Source organism: Schistocerca americana, chromosome 4, assembly GCF_021461395.2.
Source record: "Schistocerca americana isolate TAMUIC-IGC-003095 chromosome 4, iqSchAmer2.1, whole genome shotgun sequence".
In the NCBI taxonomy this organism is placed as follows: Eukaryota; Metazoa; Arthropoda; class Insecta; order Orthoptera; family Acrididae; genus Schistocerca; species Schistocerca americana.
Window position 1 is genome coordinate 828,266,110 of NC_060122.1, and position 27,772 is coordinate 828,293,881.

At 40.8% G+C, this 27,772-nt stretch overlaps 1 protein-coding gene across 2 annotated transcripts in view; it reads left to right on the forward strand.

Annotated features, from left to right (window-relative positions):
- Positions 1 to 27,772, forward strand: part of LOC124614027 (protein FAM193A-like) — a 228,731-nt gene that overhangs the window by 151,498 nt on the left and 49,461 nt on the right. For both annotated transcript variants that reach the window (XM_047142845.1, XM_047142846.1), the window contains exon 17: positions 17,189 to 18,085. In XM_047142845.1, the coding sequence (XP_046998801.1) occupies positions 17,189 to 18,085 (897 nt within the window). The remainder of the gene's footprint in view (positions 1 to 17,188; positions 18,086 to 27,772) is intronic.

Below are 27,772 nucleotides of genomic sequence, written 5' to 3' on the forward strand. Positions count from 1 at the left end.
GCTGCAACCACTGTGCTGCGTTCTATGATGCTCTTCATTTCAATGATGGTTTCACAGCCTGTGCCATTTGGACCCTTCCCACCAACACCAGCTTTCCTGAACTGCGCAGGTGGTAACTCTCCCTGCAATATATCCTACATTCCCATTAAAGGCAGTGCTACTTGTCACGCTATTTACAAACTAAGCTGCAACCACTGTGCTGCATTCTGTGATGATCTTCATTTCAATGATGGTTTCACAGCCTGTGCCATTTGGATCCTTCCCACCAACACCAGCTTTCCTGAACTGCGCAGGTGGTAACTCTCCCTGCAATATATCCTATGTTCCCGTAACCTTCCTGGCCTCAACTTTTGTTTGTCATTGTCCTTATCCATCTAGCCCCTTCCTGTTCCCATTGCAGGACTACACAGCCCTCTATTCCATCAACACACGCAGTCTTTTTACTTCTCTCCTTTTCTGCTACCCCCGTCTCCCCCATCCTCCGTTTACCTCCCGACTGCACCTAGCTGCCCTACTCTCCATCTCATCCTTGCACAATCCCAGCAGCACTTTACTGTCGTCCCCCACCCGTACCCTACTATCCCTCTCCCTCACCACCTCAGCCTCCTGCTTACCCCACACAGTTGCCTCTCCTACAATGCGCTGGTGCTCCAGCTTCAGCTCCAGCTGCCAGAGACTCCGCTATACGTTGAGTAGCCACTATCCGTCTCATAATATTGATATATGAAAAAATGAAGGAAAAGGGTGGGGAAGGAGGGTGACTGCTGGGATGCAGAGATGTGATGGAGAGCCAGCACCTTTAGAGCTCAGGGAAATTAATGCTAGATAGGAGAATTCAAGCAGCCTACATGGTGTAGCAGGCACTCGGGTCCCTTGCATCATACTGTAGGGCATTCTTAACAGTTGGATAGTGGGCATCCCCAAGACGATTAGATCTTCTGTTTCCTTTCATGTGCTCAGGCAGTTTGGTAATGGTCAACTCTGTGTAGAAAGCTGCTTAGGGAACATGTTGTGAGTTTATTTATGAAATTACTTTTCTGCTAACAGGTAAAATTTTTGCATTATTTGGCACATTTTGGGGAAAAATTTCCATTTTCAGGTTTTTTTTTTGTGCGTGGTATCCCGTGTGTAAAATTTTTGATGTGTCAGGTGCTGCTTGGTTGTGTTGTCTTTGCTAAGTTACTTAAATCACATCCAATTTTTAATTGATGGTCAACCTTTATACAGAATTAACAGACAGTTACAAAGATGTTTTTATGTGTAGTCAACAGAAGTAATGCTATAAGTATCATACATAGTATGTTTACTACACAATGGTACTTATTTCTCTGGACACTATTTTTAGTTAAGTGTACTGTCGACCATAGCATCTGAAGTAGTTCACTGTATTTTGTTAGACTATTACTGGAAGACAGAGTATCATAAATAAATCACTTAGCAACAGCCAAGTGAAGGTCTCTAGAATAAATCTCTCCCTGTGGAGCAGTGTGTGCACTTTTGTGGAACTACCTGACAAATTAAAACAGTGTTAATTGTGGGACCTACTAAAGTTAGAAAGTGTTAATTGTGGAAACTACTATAGTTAGAAATTTCTCTGTGAAACCCTCGTTTCCAAGACTGATATTCCAGCAAGGTGTGAAGGAGACATGTAAAATTTGGAATGCAGAAGAGAGGTTCAGGCAAACATAAGCTGTTAATTTTGTCTGGATAGCTTAGCTGGTAAAATAATAGTTCATGAAAGGCAAGAGCTCAGATTGGAATTTGATCTGGCACAAAGTTTTAACTTATAGGGAAGTTAATTTCTTTCCCTCTTTTTGCAGTTTGGTTTTCTAAAAATTCCTTTTCTCTTTTTCCAATCTAGATTGTTGTGCTAGCAACATTGTATGGAGTCGTCAGAAAGTCAGAGTAGCAACCATTTCACTGAGGTTTATTTGAACACCAGTGTATCTTCTGTTGCAAGTGTTGTGCTTTTGTCTTTCTCCAGCCTGAGACTACCAGTAAATCTCTGTTTCTTTAATGAATCAAATTCCCTTGAATAAGGCAGCTTGAGACATCTGATTACTTTAAAAATTAACTGATGTGTTAAATATTTGACTTTAAGCTTGTGCATGAGAAATAGTGTAGAAAAGGTTTGAAATAATGCTTAAAATTTGTCAGAAGTTGCTAAGTGCTCTCATTGTGAAACACTGGATTAATATATTCTGAGTGCACGTCATTCTAAGCAATAGCAAGTTTCTCACACATTTCAATATTTAATACAAACAAACAATGGCAAATCCAGGATGGAATGTAACAGTATGAGAGAGGGAAAGTTGCTTCTCACCATATAGTGGAGATGCTGAGTCGCGATGGGCACAATAAAAAAATTCACACAATCATAGCTTTCGGCCATTAAGGCCTTTGTCAGCTGTAGACACACACGCACATACACATTCATGTGAGTGCAACTTGCACACACACATGTCTGCAGTCTCAGAGAGCTGAAACTACACTGTGAGCAGCAGCACCTGTGCATGATGGGAGTGGCGACTGGGTGGGGGTAAGGAGGAGGCTGGAGCGGGGAGGGGGAGGGATAGTATGGTGGGAGTGGCGGACAGTGAAGTGTTGCAGTTTATACGGAGGGCAGGAGAGAAGGTGTGGAGGGGGCAGGGGGTAACTAGCGGAAAGGACAGAAATAAAAATAAAAGACTGGGTGTGGCAGTGAAATGACGGCTGTGTAGTGCTGGAGTGGGAACAGGGAAGGGGTTGGATGGGTGAGGACAGTGACTAACGAAGGTTGAGACCAGGAGGGCTACGGGAATGTAGGATGTATTGCAGGGAAAGTTCCCACCTGCGCAATTCAGAAAAGCTGGTGTTGGTGGGAACGATCCATAGGGCACAGGCTGTGAAGCAGTCATTGAGATGAGGGGTATCATGTTTGGCAGCATGTTCAGCTACAGGATGGCCCACTTGTTTTTTGGACACAGTTTGTCGGTGACCATTCATGTGGACAGACAGCTTGTTGGTTGTCATTCCTACATAGAATGCAGCACAGTGGTTGCAGCTTAGCTTGTAAATCACAGGACTGGTTTTAGAGGTAGCCCTGCCTTTGATGGGATAGGTGATATTAGTGACCGGACTGGAGTAGGACGTGGTAGGAGGATGTATGGGACAGGTCTTGCATCTGGGTCTATTACAGGGGTATGAGCCATGAGGTAAGGGATTGGGAGCAGGGGTTGTGTAAGGATGGACGAGTATATTGTGTAGGTTCGGTGGACAGTGGAATACCACAGTAGGAGGGGTGGGAAGGACAGTGGGTAGGACATTTCTCATTTGAGGGCACGATGAGAGGTAATTGAAACCCTGGCGGAGAATGTAATTCAGTTGCTCCAGTCCCGGATGGTACTGAGTTACGAGGAGAGTGCTCCTCTGTGGCCGGACTGTGGGACTTCGGGAGGTGGTGGGAGATTGGAAAGATAAGGCATGTTCTTTTTGTACAAGAATGGGAGGATAATTAGGGTCAGTGAAAGCTTCAGTGAGACCCTTGGTATATTTAGAGAGGGACTGCTTGTCACTGCAGATGCAATGATCATGGGTGGCTAGGCTGTACGGAAGGGACTTCTTGGTATGAAATGGGTGGCAGCTGTCGAAGTGGAGGTATTGCTGGTGGTTAGTAGGTTTGATATCAGCGGAGGTACTGACGTAGCCATCTCTGAGGTGGAGGTCAACGTCTAGGAAGGTGTCTTGTTGGGTGAAGCAAAGGGGGGAGAAGTTGTTGAGGTTCTGGAGGAATGTGAATAAGGTGTCCTCACCTTCAATCCAGATAGCAAAGATGTCATCAATGAGTCTGAACAAGGTGAGGGGTTTAGGATTCTGGGTTTTCAGGAAGGATTCCTCTAGATGCCCCATGAATAGGTTAGCATAGGATGGTGCCATGCGGGTGCCCATAGCCGTACCGCAGATTTGTTTGTAGGTAATGCCTTCAAAGGAGAAGTAATTGTGGGTGAGGATATAGTTGTTCATGGAGACTAGGAAGGAGGTTGTTGGTTTGGAATTCATAGGGCGTCTGGAAAGGTAGTGTTTGATAGCAGTAAGGCCATGGACATTAGGAATGTCAGTATACAGGGAGGTGGCGTCAATAGTGACGAGCAGGGCACTGTGTGGTAAAGGGACAGGAACTGTGGAGTCGGTCGAGGAAATGGTTGGTATATTTTATACAGGAGGATAGGTTCTGGGTAATAGGTTGAAGGTGTTGGTCTACAAGAGCAGAGATTCTCTCAGTGGGGGCACAGTAACTGGCCACAATGGGGCGTCCAGGGTGGTTGGGTTTATGGACTTTGGAAGCATGTGGAAGGTGGGAGTGTGGGGATTGGTAGGGATAAGTAGAGAGATGGGCTCTGGGGAGAGGTTCTGGGATGGGCCTAAGGATTTGAGTAGTGACTGGAGATCCTGCTGGATTGCTGGAATGGGATCACTGTGGCATGGTTTGTAGGTGGAAGTATCTGACAGATGACGGAGTCCTTCTGCCATGTAATCCTTGCGGTTCAAATCTACGGTGGTGGAGCCTTTGTCTGCAGGTAGAATTATAAGATTGGGATCAGTTTTTAGATGGCGGACTGTGGTTCTTTCTGCGGATGTAAGGTTAGTATGCATGTTGAGGGATTTGGGGAATGATGGTGAGGCAAGGTTTGAGGATAAGAAATTCTGGAAAGTTAACTGGGGGTGGTTTGGAGGCAGTGGGGGTGGATCACGGTTGTATGGAGGAGTGAACTGAGTTAGGCAAGGTTCAATATTGGTCTTTGGTTGAGTCTGATTGGTCGGCTTGGCGGGGAAGAAGTGTTTCCACTGTAGGGACCAGGAGAAGGAGAGAAGATCTTTAACTAGTCCTGCATGGTTGAATTTGGGAGTGGGGCAAAAGGTGAGGCCTTTGGAAAGGACTGATATTTCTGTGGGACTAAGGCTTCTGGAGGAAAGATTCATGACTGTGTTGCGGGTCTGTTTAGGTTTTGAGTTCTGTGTGGTGGTGGGAGGGAGTTTTGGAGGGTGGGGTAAGTGTAGTAGGTCTGCGAGACAGGGTTTGTCAGCTATGAGGGCGTGGAGAAGGTTTGGAGGTTGCTTTAGAAGTGGTGGACAGTGGTACTCTGAGGCGGGAGTAGGGTGTGAGCAGGATGGAGAGCTTTTTGAGGTTACGTTGTGCATGTTGCTTAAGTTCCTGCAGGGCAAGAGTTTCAATGTGTGTTATGGGTTCCAGGAATTTGGTATTACATAGCAGGAGAATTTTGCGGATGGAGAGAAGGTACTGCAAGGAGGATTGGGCTTGGTTGATATGGTTTTGCAGGTCTATGTCGGTGGGGGCTAAGGATTGGTGGAATCTGAACAGGTGGAGGTCATTGTGGACGGAGGGGTGGCAACCAGAGATGGGTAATTTGATGGTAAGGCCATTAGGAGGGATTTAATAAGCCAAGCAACAATGCAGGGACAGTATGTGGGACTAGAATCTGGCTAGGGATAAGGAAACTTTTCTGTATTGACGCAGATGGAAGGAGCAAGGATCCATGATGATGCAAAAATGCAAAAAGATACATAAGAAAGTAGAATTATGTCCAAATAATTACACAAAAATACACCCAAATACGTGTGAAAAGTACGAAATGGATCCACAAAGCGGGAAAAAAAGAAATGAAATCTGAGGAAGAGGACGATAGTGGAAGGCGAAAACTCTCTAAAATTGGTGAGAAGTCACGAAGGTCAAAGTAGAGAATTCTCTCCTTTCCGCTACTTACCCCCTCCCCATCCGCACCTTCTCTCCTGCCCTCCGTCTAAACTGCAACACTTCACTGTCTGCCACTCCCACCATACTATTCCTCCCCCTCCCCGCCCCAGCCTCCTCCTTACCCCCACCCAGTCGCCACTCCCATCATGCACTGGTGCTGCTGCTTGCAGTGTAGTTTCAGCTCTCTGAGACTGCAGACGTGTGTGCAAGTTGTGTGTGCGTGCTTGTGTGTGTGTGTGTGTGTGTGTGTGTGTGTGTGTGTGTGTGTGTGTGTGTATACTGCTGACAACGGCCTTAACGGCCGAAAGCTGTGGTCGTGTGAATCTTTTTATTGTGCCTATCGCGACTCAGCATTTCCGCTATATGGTGAGTAGCAACTTTCCTTCTCTCGTATTGTTACATTCCGTCCTGGATTTTCCATTGTTTGATATTTCCCTGACAGCTTTTCTTCGATCCTAACCCTGTGCTGTTTTCCTTTGTAACTACTTTCTTTTGCATCACTATACTCAATGTCCATCCTTCTTTCTTTTCTTTCCTGTGTTTCTCTTGTTGCCTTATGAACCGCAGTGTGCGCTCTACTTATGACCCACACTGTATCAACGGGCTTGGACGCACGCAACAGACGGCCTCAAGGCCACGCTGATTGTTGGTGCAGCATCTTGTGTCCCACATTACTCCTGCCGATATAATCAGTTCCCGTATTTTTGCGTGTTATCTCCCGCACTTTGCTGATGCCACACAATCTTACATCTCTAACTACGAACCCCTCCCCACCCCCAACACTTTCTCCGTTCTATCCCTGTCCGCACCCACTAAATACACCTCATCCAGTCACATCTGCCGTCCCCCTTCTCTATGCTTATCCACCCTCAAACCTGGTACCCACAGTAATATACATATATTTATTATTGATTAGTTAATCTCTACTTTGACATACGTGACTTCTCGCCAATTTTAGTGAGTTTTGGCCTTCCACTATTGTCGTCTTCCTCAGATTTCATTTCTTTTTCTCCCTTGTGCATCCATTTCGTACTTTCACACGTATTTGGGTGTATTTTTGCGTGATTATTCGGATGTAACTCTACTTTCTTATGTATTTTTTCGCATTTTTGCACCACCATGGATCCTTGCTCCTTCCATCTGCATCAATACAGAAAAGTTTCCGTATCCCTAGCCAGTTCCCAGTCCCACATACTGTCCCTGCGTTGTTGCTGTGTGTTGTACAATGACATAATTTTGCAGGTTCATTCAGTGATATGTGTAGATACTGTGTGCAAAGTGTGTTGTGAATAGAGTTGGTAATAGAGAAGTAGTAAATTAAAATGTCATGCCTGACGTTGAAGTTTCACTGCACACCTTTTTCAAGCAGAAGCAAGTGTTTCATGCGTTCAATTGTCTATGGTGTCATACCTCGTGAACTGAGTCGTACAATGATGTGATTTTGCAAGCACATTCACTGGTGTATGTGGATACTGTCTGTAAACTGTGTTGCAAATATAGTGAGTAGTAAAGAAGTAATAAATTAAAACATCATCTCTGATGCTGAAATGTGACTGTATGTACAGCGAAAATACAGTAAGTGATAAACTTTTTTCCTTTCATCATTTTGTGTTTTGGGGTGTGGGAAGGGGTTTGGGGGCAGATTGAAAAAATAATGGTTTGAAATGTGTTAAGTTTGTAGGCGATTGCAAAGTGCTCTCATTCTCAAATAATGTATGAATAAAGTCTAGGTGTTTGCACACTGTTAGATATGCTGAGTCAAGACAAACACACAGTTCCTAATCATGTAGTTGTCTTGTTGCATTAAACTTTTAGCATAAGGTTATACCTTTTAATGAGTAGATTATGACAGCTTTTAAATATTGAATTCAAATTTTTGTTGCCTCTGGAAGCCATTAGATAGGCAACTGCATCTGGTACTGGGTTCCAGCATAGTCTCTTGGTAATGTAGATACTCATTTGACCATTTACATGTAGGTTCTTAAAATTTAAAGATGAATTTTAGTGGTAATGTGTCTTGATTTTTTTTTTTAGAAAGCATGCCCAGTGGTGCATATACATACATGCTCATTTGATAGATGTTACATTTTTGTTATGGTTTTTTCCTGTTGTCGTGAGAATGGAAATCTGGGAGGAGCTGTTGGTAGTAGAGTAGATGTTTCTATTTCATTCAACTAGGTAGTACATGACAATCGTCTCACAAACTGTAGTCAGTTTTGCTACCCAATAATGTAATATCACAGTCTTGGTCACTGTCCGAGGTGCTAAATTCAGTCTCAAGCTTTCTATTAAGATTCATTTTCAAATGCCATAAATAATAATACAAGACTAGATACTCTCCTTCTGTCAATTGTATAGAACATGGGTACAATTAAGGTTATCTTTAGTGGCAAGAACCATAAACACTTGCTGCCAAGTGAGAAATATAACATTATAGGGTGTTTCTTAGTATAGTACTCAGTTATTGGCATGAATCGATAATATTAATTTATTAATGCTCAACTGGTTTACTGCCTGTAATGTGGCTGTAGTGCTGCTTGCTGCCATCTTGTGTAAGAAACATGAATGTGAATGTGGGCCCTTGATAGTAGGCATGTTGAGATGTACAGTCACCAGGAAAGTGTTCAAAAAATTCCACAGTTCTATTTGCTTTCTGCTAACATGCTGTCACAGCACTGTTGTAGTACAGTGGTCATGAATGTATCAGTAGAAACAAAAGTGACTCCGAATGAAGTATCAAAAGGTGCATCAGGTAAAGGCAACTACTTGGACAGGTCAGGTTCATTCAGGGAAAATGGAGTCATTCTCTCTTGAGCATATACAGGGCACTCTGTAAAGATATTTGGCTTCTGGGTCCAGCAAGAGGCCCTGTCAGCATGCTGTGCTTGTATTGCAACACATTTCATCATATCACACTTTAGCAGATGCTATTTTATATTCAAACAGCAGGTTAGAGGCTTAATTTACTATCTAATCAGCTCCTGTTTTTACTGATGATTAAACAAGTGTGGCACAACCTTTAAGATTGTGTGAAATGTGAAAACTGTTTCTGAAATTATATGTCAATAGACTTTTGTGTGTCGTCAGAATAGCAGGCATATGCAAGCTTTTTGTAACTGGTTAGCCAGCCATACTTCGCTGAAATTTTTTTTCTCTTTGTATTTCTGTCCAGGTTTTAGAACAAGCTATTTTGTGGTTTTACCTTATTTATAATAGCTATGATTGTGTGAATGAATGTGAGTAAATATGAGGGGGAATGATTCAAGTTGTAGCTTATGTTTTTTTCTGTATAGTTTGTAGTTTCTCATTTTAATCACATTTATTTTGCATTAATTTAGTGACAACTTTTTGAGTGCCATAGATCCAGCAGCGAACACTTACAAACCTAGCAGTGAGAAGCTTCATTGTTCATAAATTATACCAAACTTGTAGTTTACTCAGAATGGGTTAGGGATTACTCCAGGAAAATGAAAGCCCACCTCTGACAGAAAAAAACCTCTTTAAGTGTTTAGCTCTTTCATGAAGAAGAGCTACATATAGGAAAGTGAATGTTGGTAGGTCTTCCAAATTTGGTGAGGGCTGGAGTCTGGTAATCTTCATTAACAGATTGTATATTTTGTGCAGCTTGCATGCTTCATTTGTTAACTTCTTGCACATACATGCCCGGACTTAACGTAACACGATTGCGCTTTTTCTTTTTTTATCCCAGATGTAAAAAGTCTAACAAGAAGTACTGCTCTTACGTCCTATCAAATAAGATGTAAGACCAATACTCTTTTTCCTGGCAACCATGCATCACAGCTAACTTTTTGTAGTAGTATTTAAGTGCATTGCCTGTAACTACAGAACGTTAATGGGATTGTAAAAGAATGATTAATGGCAGAGCTCTGTTTCCTAATAATAAAATTGTTGATTTCATAATTTTCTACATCTGTAGAAAGTACATATTCATTTACAGTGTAATTGTACATGGAAGTGAATTGTGGACAATAAGCAGTTCAGACAAGAAGAGAATAGAAGCTTTTGAAAAGTGTACTGTAGAAAAACACCGTAGATTAGATCAGTAGATTCCATAAGCACTGAGGAGGTACTGAAACAAATTTATGTCCCACATGCCATGGCCATGGACTACAAAAAGGGATAGATTAACTAACTGAAAGCTCAGGTTGGAATATCAGCAATATTATGAAAAGCATAGATTGCTACTTGCTGTAAAGATGACAAATTGAGTTGCAAACAGGCAGAATGAAAAGACTGTTACACATTGAACGTTCACCCAAAGCATTAATCAGAAACACACACACACACACACACACACACACACACACACACACACACACACACGCGCGCGCGTTGGCTATCTCTGAATGTAAGCAGCAGCCTCGAAAGAAATGGTACGGGGGAAGGGGAAAGGATAGCAGGGTACAGGTTGGAGGAGAGAGGAGCATTTTCTGGTAGAGTGTGTGAGAACTAGATGGTAGCAGGACAAGGCTGCCAGGCACAGCATTGGGAGGTTGTGGGGGTGGTGAATTCCTTACCTCCAAATCACCCTCACCGTCCTTTCCGCAGGTCCCTTCCTAAGAACACCATCCTTTTAGCAGAAGAAAGAACAGCCATACACAGCCTCAAAACAGGTCCTGACCAAATCGTCTTACCTGCAGACAAAGGTTCCACCACTGTCATTATGAATCAAAGTGACTACCTGACAAAAGCATCTGCCGATTGTCTGACTCCATCTATAAACTCTGCCCTAGTGATCTGATCCCAGAACAGCAATACACCCTCCAATTCTTGCTTAAAGCTTAGATCCTTCCCAGAACCTGTCCCTTGAATCAATTTCCTCCTCACCCCTATGATGCCCTGCACATCTACATCTAGACCTTGCAAACCACTCTGAAATGAACAGCAGAGGATATATGTCATTGTACCACTTACTAGTCATGTTCCTGATTGAGATATCACACTGCTAATTTTTCATTTACTTTACTGAACTTTCTGCTTGCTTTAGTTGTTGTTTGTACTTTGGTAATCATTGTTTGCACAGCAGCATCATCATCACTGATATCAGTTTCGATGTGGACATCCTCAGAGAGGTCAGGTCTGTTTGTTGCCATTAGATTCAATAGATTTCCATTATGAGTGGGGTTCCTAACCATCTATTCTAGGTAGTTTTCAGAGAAGACATTTAGTAATGTTTCACAGTATGCTTACCATGCCTACCACTAACAACACTGCAGTTTTTCCAATTATTTGTTGGATTATTAAAGTCTCCACCAATGATTACAATATGATTAGGGAACTGCGTGAACTGAGATTTTCTCTGCAGTTTCTGGTTATATTAGGATATGAGTTTGGTGGATGATGGAAGGACACAGTTACCATTTTATGACCACTACTGTTACTGAGTCTTTCCCAAGCAGTCACACATGCAACTTCAATTTCTATCTCAGTGGATTTCAGTTTCTTGTCAACTGTGACAGATACACCATCTCCATTTCCAATTTTCCTATGTACTATTAAATTTCCCCCCACAATCTCAATGCTATCAATTTCAGATTTAAACGAGCTTTCTGTACATGGTATTTTGTGAGCTTCAGTGCTTTTCAAGAGCACTTCAAATTCTGGCACTTTGTTGTGAATGCTTTAGCAGATAACCACTAGAATTTTAATCTTTTCACCTGTGGAAGGCATTTCTTTTTATCTTACACTGATACTTCTGGGTTTCTTACAGCTATCATTATCTGGACTGGATGGAGAGTCACGTAGTCTAAAAAAAACCCTTGTGTGCACCCCACACACAGTCAGCTACGTGTACACTTCTTAGACCTATGGCGCAAGTCGAGGAAGTCGCTGCCCACCTTGTGACAGAACTTTCGAAGTCTCTGGTTCAGTTCCTCCGCTTGACTCGGAACCAAAAGGCCACGATCAGTTTTGGGGACAATGCTGCAGATTGTGAGCTTCGTGGAAACTCCTTGCTCAAGGCTGGTTTTCTCAACCTTCTTGCAAGTCGCTGAAATGACCCAAGAATGACATCGTAGCGCAGACGACAGGCACCATTTGTTCTGACATGCGCCACAATCTGCAGTTGATTGTTGTTCCCTCAGTAGCTGCTGGAATAGCCTCTTCAACATGTTGAATGAAGCCCCAGGCATAAACGAAAAATGGCTGACATCGAAATAAGTGTCCAAGGAATAGAAAAGCAACTGGAATCACTCAACAGAGGAAAGTCCACTGGACCTGACCGGATACCAATTCGATTCTACACAGAGTACGCGAAAGAACTTGCCCCCCTTCTAACAGCCGTGTACCGCAAGTCTGTAGAGGAACATGGATTCCGGAAACAGCGATCGTGCGAGACCCAACTCGCTTTATTTGTTCATGAGACCCAGAAAATATTAGATACAGGCTCCCAGGTAGATGCTATTTTTCTTGACTTCCGGAAGGCGTTCGATACAGTTCCGCACTGTCGCCTGATAAAGTAAGAGCCTACGGAATATCAGACCAGCTGTGTGGCTGTATTGAAGAGTTTTTAGCAAACAGAACACAGCATGTTGTTATCAATGGAGAGACGTCTACAGACGTTAAAGTAACCTCTGGCGTGCCACAGGGGAGTGTTATGGGACCATTGCTTTTCACAATATATATAAATGACCTAGTAGATAGTGTCGGAAGTTCCATGCGGCTTTTCGCGGATGATGCTGTAGTATACAGAGAAGTTGCAGCATTAGAAAATTGGAGCGATGTGCAGGAAGATCTGCAGCGGATAGGCACTTGGTGCAGGGAGTGGAAACTGACTCTTAACATAGACAAATGTAATGTATTGCGAATACATAGAAAGAAGGATCCTTTATTGTATGATTATATGATAGCGGAACATACACTGGTAGCAGTTACTTCTGTAAAATATCTGGGAGTATGCGTGCGGAACGATTTGAAGTGGAATGATCATATAAAATTAATTGTTGGTAGGGCGGGTACCAGGTTGAGATTCATTGGGAGAGTCCTTAGAAAATGTAGTCCATCAACAAAGGAGGTGGCTTACAAAACACTCGTTCGACCTATACTTGAGTATTGCTCATCAGTGTGGGATCCGTACCAGATCGGGTTGACAGAGGAGATAGAGAAGATCCAAAGAAGAGCGGCGCGTTTCGTCACAGGGTTATTTGGTAACTGTGATAGCGTTACGGAGATGTTTAACAAACTCAAGTGGCAGACTCTGCAAGAGAGGCGCTCTGCATCGCGGTGTAGCTTGCTCGCCAGGTTTCGAGAGGGTGCGTTTCTGGATGAGGTATCAAATATATTGCTTCCCCTTACTTATACCTCCCGAGGAGATCACGAATGTAAAATTAGAGAGATTAGAGCGCGCACGGAGGCTTTCAGACAGTCGTTCTTCCCACGAACCATACGCGACTGGAACAGGAAAGGGAGGTAATGACAGTGGCACGTAAAGTGCCCTCCGCCACACACCGTTGGGTGGCTTGCGGAGTATAAATGCAGATGTAGATGTAGATGTAGTAGACGCAAATGCAAAAGGGCAGCGCTCCATTAATCATCGGCAGTTCAAACATAAGGCAAATCATGGTAACACATAAGAGAAATGGCAACAGCTCCGCTCCCGGGATTGGAATGACTCCTTACCCTCTCCCTTAAAACCCACATCCTTTCTTCTTTCCCTCTCCTTCCCTCTTTTCTGATGAGGCAACAGTTTGTTGCGAAAGCTTGAATTTTGTGTGTGTGTATGTATGTGTCTGTTTGTGTGTCTATCGACCTGCCAGCACTTTCGTTCGGTAAGTCACATCATCTGTGTTTTTAGATATATTTTTCCCACGTGGAATGTTTCCCTCTATTATATTCATATAATTACGTATAGGAATTGAAGTAAACACACAAAACAAGATTTCTGTTAAGGCAACAAAGAAACTTGTGCTGAAAATTACTAGTTTCCTAAAACTTTTTGGGGTTACTTATAGTTGTTAGGAAACTTGAAAATAGAGTTAATTTATGATGAGTGTAGGGTATACTTCTCTTTAAGAGAAAGTTAATGTAACACAGTATGTTAATTACAATATCTGCTACAGTTACTATATCATAAACACCAGTTTACTACAAATCAGATATGCACAGGGCAGTGGTAACTTACGAAAGTTCTCAAAAACGCTCGTTTGTTTGCTTTGGTATACTGTGAAATTTGGGGTGATCTATTCTTTGGCAGTTAGCCTGTCACAAGGGTATCCTACCCCAGCAGAGGCCAGGGAATATGTGAAAGCAGCCATGTCATACATGAGCTCTTCTGCAATAATTGTACAACTACTTATATTGGTATGACCACCAACCAGTTGCCCACAGGGAAGAAAGGCAACTGCCAAACTGTGGCCAAGAGCAAATGGACCACCCATGGCACAATTTGCAGTTGAACATAATATGCTTGATTTCCCAGCTTTTCTTAACTGTGCAGATAGGAATCACCCTTATAAGGCATTCTGTGCTCCCAAAATTATCCTGGCTTCAACCTACAATGACCTATTGTCCCCACACCCTTCACCCAACAGTTTCTGCCCCTCTGTCCTATCACCTCCTCCCAATTCATTCGTGTCCCTCACCCTCATTGTGTGTCACTCCCTGCCAGCAGACTCACTGATCGTTTCCCCTTTCTTGTTCCTCTACTTCCTCCTCCCCCACAGCCTCCATACATTGTGTGTGGCTGTCTTGTCCTGCTGCTGTCTGGTCCCTACCCACTCCGCTATACAGCAGTCTTCTTTCTCCCCACCTGTACCCTGCTATTCCTCCCCCTTCACTGCTCCACTCTGGTTTGCTGCTTTTGTTCAATGCAAGAGTTGCATTCTGGGTTTAGTGGCCAGAGATAGTGGGTCATGTGTATGTGAGGTATGCCTGCTTGTGTGTGTGTGTGTGTGTGTGTGTGTGTGTGTGTGTGTGTGTGTGTGTTGGCCAAAAACCCAATGTGGAACCGTTTTTTATTGTACCTGCACCTGCCCACGACTCAATGTGCCCTCTTTAAGAAGGGATAGATTGATAGGAAACATTCTGAGGCATCAAGGGATTGTTGTTTTGATATAGGTGGGAAGTGTGGCGAGCAAAAATTGCAGAGGGAGACCAAGGCTTGAATACAGGAAGTGGGTTCAAACAAATGTGGGTTGCAGTAGTTATGCAGAGATGAAGAGGCCTTGCACTGGATAGACCAGCATAGAGAGCTGCCTCAAACCAGTCTTCAGACTGAAGACCACAACAATATTTCATTTTACTGCTTAAAGGTATCTGATTGACACTAGTTACACAACTTTTATTACACTGTAGTGGAGCCAGTTTAAAATTAATTAAAATTTTGATGTTGATGTTTGGAGGCTGCATGGATGAATGTCTGTCTGTGAATCCATAACTTTAAAACAAGCAGCCTTGCCTATATATACAAATAAAAAGTCATTTAACAATCATATGAAGGCCACAAGGCACCTTGAATACAAAATACTTCTTTAAACAGTTATATACATCTTTTCCTCTGCTCGCTGATTGTTTTCAGTGTAGCTATTAGAAGTGTTATGTATTTGGACCTGTTTGCTGCCTTGTTTTAGACTATTATTGATTTACTGAAGTATTTTTATTAATAGTTTAGGGATAATTGTGGCTTTTATGTTTCACAGTCCCTGCTATTGTTTATGTAGTCATTAAACTTACGTTAACTTTGTATGCCATTATGTCAAATTAATCTTTCACATTTTTTTAATTCGTTGTCTTCACCATTACACATCTCTCTTTTTTTTATTTCTAGTTAGTGATCATTTAGTGTGTTATTAAGGTTTCAGCCTTTTCCACTGTTTGCATTTTTAGACTTTTGACGTGATGTTAAAATCATAACTAATGACCACCCCATTTTCTCTTCCCTAGCCTTCCGAATATGTATTACACTACCCTACCCCATCTTGTGCTTCTTCTCCACCTTACCATTACCCTTGCCCTTTGTCTTGCAATACCTACCCTCAACTGCTTCCTTTTGCCATATGTTCCCTTCTCACCCCACCCCCAGCTTTTCCTCCTTCTCCCCCCTCCCCCCCCCCCCCCCCACCCCGTCTTTTGTCTTCTCCTCCTCTTTCATTCTTCTCTTATCCTGTTTCTTCCTGTGTTTTGTTCATGTTCTTAGAACAAGGCAACTGACTTTTGTTTACGAATTAAGATAAACCATGTTGGTTGCACAAGGACTGTGTTATAGGAGACTAATATTGGCTGGCAAATAATAGAACAGATAGTCATTTACTTTGCAAAAATCTGTGGAAACTCGTAATGTAATCTTTACTGTAATAATACTTCTTTTTTCATGTCCTCCTCCTATCCTCATCCTCCTACTTCTACATCCTCTGTTAGATATTGTTTTGTTTTCCCTTAATACGTTCTATTACACCATTGTATAAATCAGTTTGTTGATCTTTATTTTGGGGTTGGGGGCTGATTCACAAATCTGATGATATGCAACGTGACTAATTGCTTAGTAAGATAAAATTCTTAAATTAATAACTTAAATTGAAATACAAATATCTTGTAAGCATTGACCTATAACCAGTGCAGTATGTTAATAGCAAATACAGTCAGTACTTAAATGCAAAGCTATCTCCTTCAAGCATTGTCATTGTTGTTTGGTACATATTGCACAGACTGATTACACTTTTCCACCAAAGAGGCATCATTACAGAACTGAGTTCTATGTTTATTCACTTGTTGTTTCCTAATTTAGCATCAATAATTGTTCCCAGATATTCATCATTTGGATTCACAAATACTACACTGCCTGGGCATAAATGATTAAAAAGGAGGAAACTTTAAAATTTTTCTTGTGTTGGGAATTCAGGGATTCTCAGTTTTCTTGTGTAATAAAATCAGATTTTCAGACCTTTATAATATTGTGCTGGAAATTTCTAAACAGTGAATAACATGAAACTTCGTGAGGTTAACCACTTCTCTTCACATATCTCTTATATTTGCTCAAATTATTTTACACTTGGCAATTGATTTAATGTCACTCTAGCCTTGTTTGATGTTTCTGTTGCAAAGTTAGGCTATAAATATTTTTTGCTCAGTTGTCTTTGATTCTGGTTAAAATTTTTGTCCAGTTTGAGACCTAAGAACATTGTGGCTCAGAATTATTCCTACTTTCTGTGCAAGCTGTCCACTGTTTAGGTGGCAGGCTGGGGATCACCAGTCTTCTCAAAAGCGTAGGAGAGATAGTAGCTAAGTGAGCCACGGTGAGCTCTGAAATATCCATGTTTAACTTGAGTGTACAGATGTGGCAGTGAATGCCGGTTTTGTAATGTCCATTCAGTTTTCACATCTCTACCAGATTTCATATTAAAATCCAATTTATGACATACAAAGTGTGTGAGGTGTTATCTTTTATTGAGTATCTAATCTAATGTTTTTTGTGTGTTTCAGTTTGCCAGTCGCAGGAGACTACACGGCAGACAAACCAAGAAAATCTTGCACAGAACTCTAAAAATAAGTCCAGTGTTAATGGCAAGACTGCTTCCAGTAACAATAAAACAGGTGGTACTAACAATAATGTTAATAAAAATTCGGCAAACAACAGCTTGAACAGTAAAAATAGCACAGGCCAGAACAGCAATAGCAAAATCAGTGGTAACAGTGGCAACAGTAACAGCAACAGTACTAGCTCAAGTGGAAAGAAGAAGAAAAACAAAGGAAACGGTAACTCGAATGGTACAAGTCGAAACAACACTTCTAGTAATCGGGCTGCAGATACAGTTTCTAAAAATGTTCCAGACAAAACATCTGGAAGTTCATCTGAAAACACGTGTAAAAACACATCTAATAAAAATATTGCATCTTCTGTCGCACTTATTGCTGGTGAAAATAGTTGTTCTGATAGATTTTCTTGGGATAATTGTTCTGTGGATACTTCACCGACTGTGAACATTTCTCGCACTGCAAGTAAGACTGTGAGGTCAGACCAGACTGTTTCAAATTCAGCAACTAACAATGACAATGGATCACAATCCTTCAGTCTTGAAAACCTTAAGCTGCCACCTGGCATTACTATCACTAAGGTTGATGGGCCAGTTATTGCTATTCAACGAAAGACTGGCCAGAAGATGAGTGAAAATGTTCCCAACTCTGTGGCTGGACATTCACCACCAGCGACCTCTACAATAGTTGCAGCTCCATTATCAGGAAATGGAGCTGTTGGCCATAACCGTCTCGGCACTTATGGTCAAGGAGTCACAGGCTCCAATGTTATTGTTGTTGATACAGGCCGTATGAAAGATGATATGGAAGTTAGCACCACCATTGTTGGCAGCACATCATCAAAAGGTATGAACCACAAACATTTTAAATCTAGTTGCATCCAATACTTTACATGTAATCACTTCTGCTATAATTTAAGACTGCGGTCAAATGTAAACAGATACTGAGCTCTTTGTTTTTACTTTCACTAACTAACTGAACTTTCAGATACTTTTTTGTGGGTCCCACTGTGAATGAAAAGATTGGGGAAGTCAAAAGACACTGTTGTTATATAAATTGCTGGCTCCCAATAATGTTGGACTGCTTGTGTGATATTAATCGAGGAAATTTTTCTTAATTTATATCTGCAAGAAATAGTTAAAACTAACAATAGGTCACAGTAGTTGTGGCAAAGAATAGAACAAAACTATTTTTGTTTTGTTACTGACTAGAAAGAAAAACTCTGTAAAGCTATGCTGCAACAGTGTTGACAGGAGAGGGAGGAATAAGTGGGGCAGTAATAGGTTACCCCTGTCTATTAAAGCCCTTCATGTACGTCTCACTCTGTGAACAGTACAGTGGCCACAATATGTCATATGGATTTGTGTTTACTTTTAGAGTAGATCAGATTATTTTTGTGGTGTGGAAGTGTGTTGCAGAGTTAACAAGTGCTTCACCCTGAACAATGAGACAGGTAGTTGTCGTGAAACTGTTGGTGGAGTACTTAGGTATTGTAGCTGATATACTTGCAAGAGAAGAGCATGTTATATTTGAACAAATAAAGCAACAGTTGACAGAAGAGGATGCTCTAACAGCAAAGGTTACTACATTTTGACATGAAGTGGTACGAGATGGAAGAGACATCAGATGAAGAAAATTAGTGTCATGGCAGTGAGGGACAAAGCAACGTCACAAGTGGTGGGTTTCCAGGTTCACCTGTGGATTTCCAAGGAATCAGTAGTTCATCTTATCAGCCATCACCTATGAGGAAACGAATCAAGTTTCCAGATGGATATCTGGCTGATGTGTACAAGATATGGACAAAACAACCAAAGGAAAAGCTGGAAATGTTGATCTTCCCCATATGTGTCATCCTGGATTAGCATGATGTGACACTGTGCTGAAAATTACAACCGTGTTGGCACAGAAAAGGAAAATAAAGAGCAAGACTGTGCTACAAAACTTTGAAAACAGGCTGAAACATCATTCGTCAAACCCAAAAGTTCTCCAGGATGTGATAAATTGTGAATTATATGATCATTTTATAGCATAGAGATAGGAAGACACAATAATACATGACCACACATTGGGACTGTGGACACTGAAAATAAAGACAGGAAGTGACCCTCCCAATTCACTGCAGTTCAAAGCTACCAACTCGGGGGTAAATAAATTTAAATGTAGGAATAAAATTGTCTGTCGCAAAATAACCCACAAAGTTAGCAGTCGGTTGGTTGAAGGCGTACAGATATTCAACAAAAAGCTTATCAGTTCGGAGAGAAATAAAGTCTCTCATTAAGGAAAAAGTCTGTGACCAGCTCAAGTAATTAATGCTTACCAATGGATATTTGATGAAGAGTTACAATCTGGATGGACTCTCGCAGTGAAGGGAAGTAAGCATGTCTGTGTTGCAGTTGGATCCATAGCGGCAAACACACACTCTTATATGATAATGCCTGGGATTGTGATGGATGGAGTGCTGCTACCTCAATTGTATGTCCTTGTATCAAAGTTGACTGGCCATTTTCCTGCAAATATAAATGTACTGAATACGCTAATAAGATGAAGAGGGATTTAAAAGTTTTTTCTAGAACAAGTAATGTGGCCAGATATAATAGGAAAAACTGAAGCCTTTCTCGTAGTTGACTCCGGGACAGCCAGTAGAAATGATGAACTATACAACTCTACAGTTCCTAAAGTCATTGAACTCATCAAGAAACTCATTCTAGCAAAGTGCACAGGCACTGTACCACCTGCCGATTTTTTCTTCTTCTGTGCATACAAAAATTTTGCGAAATTTAGCACAGATACAATTATGGTATATTTTGACAATGACGTTAACATGTGACATAAAGAACACTCCTTATGCCTTCAGTCATTTGTGTATTTCCAGTTTTTGGTAGCACGATTCTACAACTTAATCAAATTTGCATTTTTTCGATGCGCTACACAAAATACTTTCCAGGTGTATTTCAAACACCCTTGAAGTACTCCTTTGAACAAGGAGTAACGAAAGAGTGTTTCCATGAGAACTGCGACCAACACGCTCTCATCAAATGTGCACACGCGAGAACTGTCTATGCACTGACCATGCTGTTATTGTTGACTAGTGTATTTTTTGTCTTTAATGATGTAGTCAAGTAAGTAAACTCTGTAAGAGTGTGTTTCATATCACATTATTGATTATTTATCTCAAATAAACCATTGTATTATAAATCATTTGTACTCACATTATCTTCATCATAACTTTGATGACTGATGCCTCTTGTTTTATTAGTCCATACCAGCTATAATTTTTATGGTGTATGCATATTTTGCTGCTCTGTTAACTGAGCTACGCAAGAATATAATTCGCTCAACAACATATTGTTACCTCCGTTGTAAGAACATTTAACTCAGTAAAAAGAAATGCTTTGACTTGAGATAAAATGTGAAATTTTTTTGTCTATGCTGTTTGTCTGCTTTTTGTGTTCTAATGCATACTAGAATAGAAATGCATTAGTGAAGCAGAAACAGTGGTATTGGAAAAGATAATCACTTACCACAAGAGCGTGTAAAATGATCAATTGATGGGCAAGACACAGGTGATATGGAGTTTGGGGGGTGGGGGGGTGGGGGGAAGATAGTGGGAACACTTGACAAATATTGCTTGCTCATACGAGACAAAATATGCGGACATTTTCTTACAGGATTACATGCAGGCAAGGGTTGGGGGTGAGGATAGGACGTTAAAATGGTAGCAGCAGCCCACTCACAATATAGTTTAACAGAGAAAACAACCAATTTTTGACAATATTATGTAATATGTAATACAATGTATAATGTAATAAAGTAATGTAACATCAGAAAATAATTTGAAATAGGGAGCACATAACTGTGACCTGTCCGTAGTTGGAACAGGAATAGGGGGCCAAGGAGTTTGAGGATATGACTGTTAGCAAGGTCACAAGGATTGTGGGACCATATGATTCAGAGAAGCCTGGGTTGGTCAGAAATATCAAAGAGGGCTACAACCGAGAAGCAGCTATTGAAATTCAGACATCTATTCAAAGTTGCCTTCTTCCTTAGTTTGGCAGTGGCCTTTCAGTAAATGTATGTCTTGCTGTTGGTTACGCACACATTGCAGTTATGAAGTGGTTACAACAAAATTGATTTATGATATGGCTTGCCTTCACCTGTGGCCCTCTCTTTAATGGAATAACTTGCATGCGTTGTCCTACTCTAAAAGCATTGCACTACAAGAGTGGGACATTGTTGAAATGTTAGAAGAGTATACAAGTTCTGTGTTTCTTGCAGAGACAGTTCTGCCTCAGAACAGATAACAGTTGAATCACAGTGAAATGGGGTGCCAACTGGAAAATTACTCCAAAGTTGAAGTACGAGGGCGCTATGAAAAGTTCTCGGAACAGAATGGAAAAAAAGTACTTACATCATTGAAACTTTTTTTATTTTTCAATGTAGTCTCCTTGTAGATTAATGCACTTGGTCCAACAATGTTCCAGTGCTTTGATCCCATCTCAATCATGAGCTTCCTCCAGGCCTGCAAAATAGTTGTCAACTCTATCAGTTCTTTGTTTGAAGTGAATCTTCATCCAACAAAAAGAAAATTCAGTTTTCGGAAGAGATGGAAGTCTGATGGAGCCATACCAGGTGAATAAGGCAGGTGTGGCAACAATTCATATCTTAGTTCATGTAATTTTGCCATTGCGAAGGCATGTGTGCGCAGGTGTGCATTGCCTTGATGGAAGATGACTTTCTTCCTTGCTAAACCTGGTATTTCTTCACGTATCTTTTGTTGCAATTCATCCAGGAGGTTAGCATAGTATTCTCCAGTAATTGTTTGCCTAGGGGGGAGATAATCCACAAACAGAATTATCTTTCCCACTGAAGGAATTGTCTTTGCTTTCTTTGGTGGCAGAGAATCAGCATGTTTCCACTGCTTTGACTGTTGTTTTGTCTCTGGGGTATAGTAGTGCACCCAAGTTTCATCTGTGGTCACAAACTGGTGCAAAAAATCTTGTTCATTTCTCCTAAAACGGGCCAAACATTGTTCAGAGATAAGTCCATTCTCATGCATTTTTGATCCAGTGTCAAGAGTCGCAGCACCCATCCTGTAGATAATTTTTTCATTTCTAATTCTTCAGTTAAAATGTGAAATACCCTTTCAGATGACATCTGACAAGCATGAGCAATTTCACGCACTTTCAATTGGTGATCCTCCATGACCATTTGGTACACTTCTGCAATGGTTTCTGGAGTAGTGACACATCTTGGCCGACCACTGCGTGGATCATCATCTAAGCTCTCCCAAATAAATTTAAATTCATTTGTCCACTTGGCGACAGTTGAATATGAAGAAGCAGGGTCCCCCAGTGTATTCTGAAAATTGGCATGAATGTCCTTTACTTTCATACCTTTCTTTACAAAGTACTTAATAAGTGCTTAATCACTGCTTGAATCTCAATATATTATATATTTTTTTTTTTCCATCTTCGCAAATCACTCGCGGGAACGACGACAGAGCCACAGCTCTCTTCCAAGAGCACTGATGTGCCACTTGTTTACCGACAACAGTCCAATGAATATCACGTGAACAACTTGTTGCACTAGTGCTGACCTCTCGTGGTGATTACGAGAACTTTTCAAACTACCCTAGTGTATTGCATTGTATGATTCTTGTGGGCAAAACGTCTAAATTGTACACAGATTCAACCTGAATTTCTAGCAGTAAAAGAACTAAATGCAATGTTGCATCCATCTGTAGTGAAATGTTGTCAACAATGTGACCAAGTCTGCACAGACATCGGTGATGCTGGTAGGGAAGAAAGGCCATTGATTCAGGCCATGGATGACATGTTCAGGCAATCTAGGAACTAATTCACAGCAATTTTAGGTTACCTAATGATTACAGTATTCACACAGTGGTTCTTGGAGGCTCAATTGCCAAGGAGCTTATTTGTATCACTGGAGAACTGAACGACTGATAAATGTTTCGACCGTAGTTTGTAGAGACTTGGTGAGTATGTTGAAAAGTAGTGTCATGTAATGGTGTCACTTTGAACTGGGACTGCCATATTAATGTAGAATGTTTGAATTCCCCTATATTATATATCAGTGACCAGACTGCTGTGTGGTTGTGTAAGACAGGTCTTCAACATGTGTCTTTCACACTGCTAAAAGGTATGTGTCAAGCTGTGATAGGATTGAGAATTTCATAGTTTTGGTGAATACCAATCTGGTTTCTGCATAGCTTTTTACACAGATGTAATTACCAACCCCATTTATCCAGTTGTAAAGAAAGCCAACACCAAACTATCCGGTGACAATTTTGATTGTTCTTTCGCAGGTGACAACATTCAGTGCAGCGTAGTTGACAGAACTAAAAATTTATTTTTGTTTGCAGTTTGATTTGGGGGGAAAAATTAGGGATCAGTTTAGAATTATCTAACTGTTTATTAACTAAGAAGTGAAAATATTGATTGTGAATTGATAGTAATTACCAGAACTTATGGTCTGATGTGACTGATGTGTGTGCATTAATCAGTTGACTCATGTCATCAGCAAACATTATAGATGATAACCTATGCTCCTATATAAAAACAAGTTGTAGTTTGTTACCAAAAGCCTTGAAAAGGTCTTGACCTATTTGCTTCAAATGTGTACACGATACACTAATAAACGTGCAGATGGAAGTGGGCATCACATTTTTTAAAGGTATATAGTTTGTAAATATATGTATACCATATAAAAGGGAAAGGATTTTAGCAAAATGCTGGAAAGTTCTTGATCAGTTTATTTCATATTTTTACATGGTACCCAAATTTTTGGAGACGTAGCCCACTTGTAACTAGTCTTGGACCCTTCAAGTATCTCCTTAAATTCATCCCAGTCCCAGCTAGCGTTTTCCAATTGAAGTAGTTCTTGGAAAAACTGGCTAACCCTCAAATGTAAAAGCTTAGAGATAAGTGTTGCCATCCATTGCTGGGTATGAGAGCTATCAAAATTGACATTGGTCTCACCCCTAAGTGATATTTTGAGGTGAGACCACTGTCAATTTTGATAGTTCCCATACCCAACAACAGATGGCAACACTTCTCTCTAAGCTTTTACATTTGTGGGTTAGCCCATTTTCCTGTGTGTGTTTTCTATTCCTGTAGTCCATCTTCCAAAGGCCTTCTCTGACTTTTCCTCCCATCTAGTTCACTGAGCGAGGTGGCGTAGTGGTTAACACACTGGACTCGCTTTCGGGAGGACGACGGTTCAATACCGTGTCCAGTCATCCTGATTTAGGTTTTCCGTGGTTTCCTTAAATCTCTCCAGGAAAATTCCAGGATGGTTCCTTTGAACAGGGCACGGCTGACTTCCTTCCCCGTCCTTCCCTAATCCGATGAGACCGATGAACTCACTGTTTGGTCTCCTCCCCCAAAACAACGCATCTAGTTTTCGGTTGACCACATCCTCTCTGTCCACCTGGCTTTCCTTATAAAATTTTTTTTGGTATTTCTGTATCTTTCATCCGTGTCACATATCCAGCCCACCTCAGCCTAGATAACTTCACAGTTCTTGTAACAGGCTAATCTTTGTAGGTGGCGTACAACTCATGTTTGTATCTCTTCCATCTTTTCCTTTTGCAAATTGGGCTGATGATTCTCCCAAGTATCCTTCTGTCAAATGCTTCCAGCGATTCAGCATCCTTTGGCTGTCAGAGCCCAGGTTTCAGAGGCATATGTGAGCACTCGTGTGATCAGTGTTTTATGGATGGTTAGTTTTGTGGTTCTAGTCAGGAGCCTTGAAGATAAAAGCTTTGTTAAGGTGAAATAAGCTTTATTGGCTGCAATTAGTCTCTGCTTTAATTCATAGGAAGAATCATTTAGACTGCTTACAGTTGCACCCGGGTACTTGAATTGATTGACTGTTTCAAAGATATATCTACCCATCGTTATTTCAGCTGGCATGTTCTCCCTGTGCACTTTCCCAGCAGCTAGGTATTTTGTTTTCTGCTTGTTCATATTTAGCCCTATATTATCGATGACCTGTTAAAGTATGGTGAATGTTTTTTCCGTTGCAATCAGAGTCCTCGCTACTACGTCAAAGTCATCCGCATAGTCCAGTATGTTCACACAGATTTATGAAAAGTCATTCCCCTACTCAAGATATTTGCTTCTCTCCGTCACCTTCTCCAATGCAGCATTGAGTAGGAGGCATGCTAGCACATCACCTTGCCATACTCCATATAAATTTACAAAGTATTGGACAGCACTCTACAGTTTTTATGCTACCTTGCATTCCTTTTATTGTTATTCTTATTATCCTTTTTTTAAACACCCAATTCACCTAGAGCTTCATATAGTTGCTTTCTGTGTATACTATTGTACTACTTTAGAATCAATAAAAAGATGATACATTTAAACCCCATATTCCTTTGTTTTTTCCAGAATTTGTCTTAGGATAAATATCTACTCAACAGTTGTCTTACTGGGTTAAAATCCCCATTGGTATGGCCCCATGTCCCACTGTATTATTGGAAGGAGTCAGTCGTACAGTATGTTAAAGGGGATTTTATATCTCAAATTAAGCACTGTGTTTCAAGATGTTCCTTTCCAATTCAGAGCCTCCTTGCTTCAAAAATTTCTACTGGAATGCTGTCCGTTCCTGCCACCTTGTTGTTCTTCAATTTCCTCATTGCAGTTCTCATCTCTTCTAAGTTAGATTGGTCCACACTGTTATCTGTGTCTTCTTCCTTCTGTATGTTTGTTGGGTTCCTTGGCACAACTGGTCTGGATTAAGGAGTTTTCGGAGTAGCAACACCGCCTCTCGCTTATCTCTTTCTCTTCGCTTATAATTTTGCCCTGGTCATCTTTCATTAAACTTGTTCTGCCCTGAAAGGTTTCCATGCCTTGTTCACCTCTCTATAAAATTTTCATGCCTTGTTTTCACTTTTTCTGAAGCTCTGTTTCTTCAATGTTTGCCCTCATCCACTTCCTCCTTTTTCCTTTGATGGGACCTTTTTTCAGTTCTCTGTTTTTCTGTATCATCTTTCATTATCCTCTTCGTACAATATGGTTGTGATGTCCTGTATGCTTCATTTTTGCATTTCTTGCTGTTTCACATTCAGTACTGAACCACGAGGTTATTGTTTGCCTAACATTGTTCCCAAGTATTTCGCTTGTTGCTGTCTACACTGTCTTTTCCCATTGATCTTCAATGTTATTACATTCTCCAGCGTTTCCAAGGGCCTGAGTTATTTGCTCCTGGTATTGTGCCCTTGCTTCCTCTGATTTTAAAGGTGTGATGTTATATTTCTGCGTCATGGGCTGGGTTCATTTCAGTGCTTGAATATGCTTGCCCTCACCTATGCTCAAACCTGGAAATGGTAGGTGTATATATTTGGACCTCTTAAACTCCTTACATCTAGTGAGTTTGACTTGTGCCTTGCATTAATTAGTACATGGTCAATCTGGTTTGTTGTATTTTCATTTAGAGTTCCATCACGCATTTCCTTGTATGTGAACACGCGTTTCTAAATGCTGCAGGTAGTATCAACCTTGCCCTGTTGTCATTACTTACGACGTGCTTGCTACAGATACTAATTGTTGGTCTGTAGATCTGTTCTCTTACCAGCTGAGCATTTAGGTCTCTGGCTAGTGTTTTTATATCATGCACTGCGGTTTCATCATATGCTCTTTCCAGAGATTCATAGAAAGCTTCTTTTCCCTCCTCCAATGATTCTTCAGTTGGTGGATGGGCATTAATTGTGGAGTAATTGAAGAATTTCCCTTTCATCCTAAGTGTCAGTAGTCTTGGGTGTATGCGATTGAATCCTATTACTAAGGAGGAAACACCCGCTTCCCGCTCTCTGTCTAACCTCCCTACTGCAACCATCTGGAGGTTGTTTTACAGTTTTTGATACTGAATTAATTTTTTATTATGTTCACTGTTTATAATAAAATACACTGAACTAGTGAGCGAGTAAAATTTTAATATTAGCTATTCGTTGTGAGAAAAAATTTGATTTTTCTTCTTACATGCACCTTTTATAAAGAAATATTAAATTTATTTTCTTACATTCACCTTTTGCGAGAAAAATATACAATAAGTGAATGAGATCAGGAAAAGTATTCATTTTTCTTAATTTTTGAAGAAACTAATTATAAAATATACCTTTTCTAGTGAAATGAAATGAGTTAGACGTTAAAAATTGGACTGTAGTAGAAGATTAGTGCAGTTTCTGGGTAAGTTTTTGTGAGTTAGTGAACAAGCGAGGTATAGTAAATGCTTAGATGACATATACAACATGTTTTTTAATATTATGGTACACAAATCTGTATGTAATGTGTAAAGGGGAAAAAAAGTTTGTTACCAATAATCTTGAAAAGTTCTTGACTGTTTTAATTCAGATGTTTACATGATACTGTAATGTACATTTGGGTGGACATGGGCTACCTATTTCATAGTACATAAGCAGGAGATGATGTTAGCAAAAAGATCAGAAAGTTCTTGACTGATTTACTTAAAATTTTTACACCGTACTGCAATAAAAGTTCGGACAGACAT